Below are 5,325 nucleotides of genomic sequence, written 5' to 3'. Positions count from 1 at the left end.
TGATAACTTTGAAATAAGGTAGATCAAAGAAAAATTGGGGGACAACGTATTAAACCGAACATGACATATATTCAACTCATCAAGGATAGGATTTTACATAAGAAAGTATGGAGGTTGAGGATTAGATTAGACAATTAGCGGATAGTTAAGTATTTTCTTTCCTTTTAGTGATAGAGCATAGTTCTAGTCGGAAGCATCTATTTAATTGTGCTTTCACTTTTCAATGTTTTTATCATAATTTTTACTCTTGCACTTCTTTCAAACTAAATAAGTACTATATTTTCGAGTTGAGAATTTATCAAAAATAACCTCTTTTATGTCATAAGGATAAAGATAAGATCTACATATATTTAACCTCCCAAAATTTCTACTTGTGAAGTAATACTAAATTTGTTATTGTTATTGTTGTTGAATGTTGATTATCTTTTTGAAGGTTAAAATGGAAATAAATTTCCTAAAGTCCATAGTAATTATGATTTATGAACTTAGTACTATTGGTTGGTTATAAACTATATAAATGGCTAAGAATTAGTAGTGGTTTCAACTTTTGATAAGGTTAAAAAAAAGGTCCACAAGAATCTGTGAATTTGATTTTGTTTTGACATTAAATTCCAACAACGGTTGGGTTCGCTCCAATCGTGTGGCTACGGGTTTACTCCTTTTTTGTTTTTATCTTTTGATGACACGTCTACTGTTCTCCATTTGTTATTAAAAATATCGCAATTGAAAGGCCCATCTACATTATGGGTATGTTCAGCACGAACGAAAAATATGAAATGTTACTTATTTTCAATTGTCACTCGACAGTATAGACGATGAAAATTCAGAAATGTTTTCCTTCATATAGAACGCACCCTAAATGTTTTATCATACGCTTCTCAAATAAGTACATATAAATGATAAGAAACACACTAGAAGATCAGAAGATAAAATCATCATTTGCTCGTTTTGACAGTCACTAGAATCCATCAAAGCAAAATTTACTCGTTTAGTCCAACTAATTTGCCCAAATGAATAAAAAGAAAAAAGAGATACAGACCTCTAGCACATAAGAATTGAAGATCAGTTTGACAATGTTGCTTGAGGATTGCAGATAGCTGAAGATGGATGAATCATGTTCCTTGATAAACCAATCGATATCAAAGACAACAGTATATTAACTGAACTAATATTTTACCAATTAAAATTCGACAAGAGAAAAAAAAAACAAGATTTAGCTCTCAACAAGTGCTTGATTGAGTATACATCTCTGGTCATAAGCTTAAAATCACCAAGCCAGAGACAATTCAGCTTTGCACCTTAAACATTTCACTTTCTATCTCCCATAAGGGTGGTATCTGCCTGAACCAGCACCAGCACCAGCACCACCATAGCTTCCTCTACTACTTCCATACATTGAACCTCCGGCACTATCTCCTCCATACCCACTGCCAAGACCAGCAGCACCATATCCACTGCCATATCCACCGCCACCAGCAGCATATCCTCCATAACCTTCACCTGCTCCTCCATATCCACCACCAACATCGTAGCCTCTACCAAAGGCTCCACTGCCATAACGGCTAGAATACCCAAAAGAAGCCTCCTCCCTGAAGCCTCCTCCGTAGGCACCACCGCCACCATATGCTCCATATCCACCCATTCCTGCACCACTATATCCACCAAATGCACTGGATCTGCCACCATAGGGGCCACCAGACCTATAAGGACCAGCACCAGCACCAATACCATAACCAGAGTCTCCATATCCACCATAAGCATCTGATAATCCACCACCAAATGCAGCTCTTGGATTCCCTTGACGCCTGAATGGGGCTGGTTGTGGCGCATTAGGTCTCTTGGGCTCAGCCTTCTTGATTTCCACCTATTTGCCAAGTAGAAAACTGTTTAGGTTAACCAAGCTTCAAAAAGCTATTGAAAATAACATGATCATGCAACAGATGAATGTTCAACTACTATAAGCAGAATCATTTCAATTATTAATTATTTCCAAACCATAGTAACTTGAGCATCATCACTAAGAAAATAAGCTTGTATGGATACACAAGAACAATTCTCAACTTCTTGAGCCTCAATACAGTTAAGACAACTTAAGCATCTCAACTCAATGATGAGTTTGACAAAAGATGCAAAAGTACCAAGTCACAATGAACATAGAAACATTGCTACCCAAATGCATATCATTGATATTTCATTGGGTTTTGCAGTCAGTTTCATTAATTCTTTTCAAGAAAATCGAGAAAGAACATAAACTCAATCCTTTTCAAATTAAGGGCATTTGTCAGAAGGCCTAGAACATAAAGAAAAAAACATACAAAGCACATATACTTAAGAGTGCAACATTGCCATCAAAATCATGTTTGAAGAAGGCAGAAAAGCTTGATAACTTTACAAGATTAATGAAACAATCTAGAAAAAGTATCACCGCCTTAATTAGAACACACTATGGCTATACTAACCTGGGTTCCAGAAAAATCAAGCTTGTTTCCATTAGCCAAGATATCCTCAACAGATTTTTCTGTGTCAAAAGTGATGAATCCAAAGCCACGAGAACGACTAGTAGAATGGTCACGCATGATCTGGTGCTCCTTCACCTCTCCAAACTTTAAAAAGAAGTCTCTGAACTCATCTGAAATATAAATGCAACTTAATACCTCAGAGACTTGTTTCAAAAGAATCCAACGAGTTAAGGGAAGGTGATCAGTTTCTAGCTACAGAAATATAACCTTCACTAATTGTTGTTGGGATGCCGCCCACAAAAATCTTCTTCGTCTTGAAATCTTTTGAGCTGGAACCTCCTCCTCTAGGTATAGTTCGCTTGATTTCCACCTGACACAATCAAAAAATCAGCATGAGGTCCCAAATGTTCCATCCACAGTAAAATAAAAGGAAAATGAAATCACAAACTGCTATAAGAATGAAATAAAATAGAAGCCCAATGTAATCTTACTTGCTTTCCATTTATAACATGGTCGTCCTCAATGACTTTATCTACCACGGAGGGGTCAGCATAAGTCACAAAACCAAACCCACGTGGCTGTCCTGTCCGCCTTTCCTTCATAATCACGGAATCAATAATTTCACCATATTTACCAAAGTGCTTGACAAATTGAGCTGCAGATATACAATGCAACATTAGGGGCAGGAAAGAACAATTTGGCAGAAGATCAAAGCAGAGGATGATATTAGACAAACCTGAAGTTGTCTCTCTAGCCAAGCCCCCAATAAAAATCTTTCTGCATGGCCACCAAATCCATTGATTAATACAATACCATGAGCAACTTGATTAATAGGATAACATTCTATGAAAACTGTGAGGCATGCCCAACCAACAACTAAGTAACTTCAATGAGAAGAAGTTCACATCGGAAGAAATTGAAAAGGGCACAGAAGAAAGTCATCAAATTAAAAAATTTATCCTATACAAATCAGAATAAAAGAAAACATGAAAATATGTATTCCCAACTCTCTCTGACGGTAAATAACAGTGTTGTCAAAATGGAACGCATAGACAAGCAACAACAACCAGACCTCACTTGGAGATTTCATTGGGTATGTTGTAGATGAGCAACAACCATAAAGTGGGGTATGAGGAGCGTGGAGTGTGGAGTGTACAGTGTACACAGACCTTACCCCTACCTCAGAAGTGGAGAGATTGTTTTAGATACACCATCGGCTCAAGAAAACAGTCCAAAGCCATTCAGAAAAAGAAATGATGGAAGTGCGGGAAACAACAGACACTAACAAAAACAACAACAGATGGTAAAATAACAGTATTATAACAAAACAATATCAAAGTCAAAGTACAAGATTCAACAAATAGTAACAAAAATCGGAAGGGCAAAAAACTACAAGATATAATACTACTACTAATGGACGAACAGCAAGACAATGCACTTGCACATACTAATCTTCTACCCTAATCCGTGCCCTCCACAAACTCCTCTCCAAGAAGGAAAGCAAAAATGTAAGAAATATAAATGTAACACAATTAAAAGTTATGGGGACTAAGAAATTGAAAAATAACTAAAATCAAGTCCAAACAACATTTTAAACTCTGATTCATACACAATGATGAAATTTCAAATCTAAATTTATATTCCTAATCATCAACAGAGTTATTCGCCTTGTTTAATTGAGAACTAATACATCAATTTACTAACTATATTTATGGTTTTCCTCCCGCCCTCTTCAGTAAGGAGCTTATAACCTAGCTTCGGGTCTTAACCGTCTCGACATTAACAACACTTGTAAGTTAATACCTATTAGACGCAAGTCCTAACAACAATGCTAAAAGAACAAAAAACAAACAGCATGGTTCTTCAATAAAAGAAAAACGATACAGCGTAAAAGGGAAAGAAAGGACAAAACAGTAAAAAAAATAATACCCAGGACTAGCACCATCTCCGGTAAGAGGTTGAGAAGCGCCGGTGTCGTTTTGATGGTCGGGAGTAGTTCTTAGGTCATCATTAGTTTCTTCTTCCTCCAGCTTGATTTTAACACCATTTGCAGTCCCATTTTGTTCCTCCATTGACAAGAAGACGTTTGTCGGTGCTTTTCAAGAAAGTTTTCAACGAATCGGAACTGGAACTCTGAGGTTCACCGTGAAAATATGCGGTCTGATCTAGTACAGGACGTTGTCGGCGCTTTTATATACCAAAACCCTAGATAGTTTGATAAGGGAACGTTCGATTTAGAGTATGTTTGGATCAACTTTAAAATGTCAAATCTATTTTTAAGTTAGTTTTTAACTTCTGAACTATTTGACAAATATAAAAATAAATTAAGAAATATTTGATAAAGTTAAAAATAATTTGAAAATAACTTAAATTAAATTTAAGAGAAAAGACATAAAGTGATACCTAAAATTGTCTCGAATTTTAAAAAAGATACATTAATTTTGCGAGCGTCCTATTACCCCATGGTAGGATTGGCAGGGGGACCGGGTCGGCCCGCGACCGGTCCGAGAACCGGCTCGCCGGACCCGGTCCCGCCAGAATCTCGCGGGATGGGGCTTTAGGGATTAGGGGACCGGTATCGGTCCGGTTCACCCGTTGGTCCCGGTCGACCCGGCCCGGATGAACCGGCCGGTTCGCGGGATCCCCTAACAATTTTTTTTTTATTTTTTTTTATTTTTAAATTCTATCCGTTGGGCAACGGCTAGTGGGCCCCCCAACAGATTTTTTGACAGTTTTTTTCCCCTATCAACACCCCCTACCACCCTTACTTTTAATAATTTACTTTAAACCCTCAAGTTATTATAAATACACTTTAACCCACTTTTAATATTATAAATACCCCTCTATCCCTTATTATTTCTTACAA

The 5,325-nt window shown here is 37.0% G+C and overlaps 1 protein-coding gene across 2 annotated transcripts; it reads right to left on the bottom strand.

The window, feature by feature from the left end:
* Positions 1 to 968: 968 nt before the first annotated feature.
* LOC102579349 (heterogeneous nuclear ribonucleoprotein 1) lies at positions 969 to 4,696 on the bottom strand. Of its 2 annotated transcripts, XM_006338555.2 has the most exons (6): positions 4,389 to 4,695; positions 3,196 to 3,236; positions 2,951 to 3,114; positions 2,727 to 2,829; positions 2,460 to 2,629; positions 969 to 1,864 (listed from the first exon to the last, which is right to left on the bottom strand). In XM_006338555.2, the coding sequence occupies exons 1-6, from the start codon at positions 4,529 to 4,531 to the stop codon at positions 1,316 to 1,318; spliced, it is 1,170 nt and encodes a 389-aa protein (XP_006338617.1). In that variant the 5' UTR covers positions 4,532 to 4,695; the 3' UTR covers positions 969 to 1,315. The 2 variants fall into 2 exon arrangements, with proteins under 2 accessions (XP_006338617.1, XP_006338616.1); XM_006338554.2 differs by having other exon boundaries at positions 2,951 to 3,236; positions 4,389 to 4,696.
* Between the last annotated feature and the right edge of the window lie 629 nt (positions 4,697 to 5,325).

Source organism: Solanum tuberosum, unplaced genomic scaffold (genome assembly GCF_000226075.1).
Source record: "Solanum tuberosum cultivar DM 1-3 516 R44 unplaced genomic scaffold, SolTub_3.0 scf00004, whole genome shotgun sequence".
Taxonomy (NCBI): Eukaryota; Viridiplantae; Streptophyta; class Magnoliopsida; order Solanales; family Solanaceae; genus Solanum; species Solanum tuberosum.
This window is presented reverse-complemented; position numbering and strand designations above follow the sequence as displayed.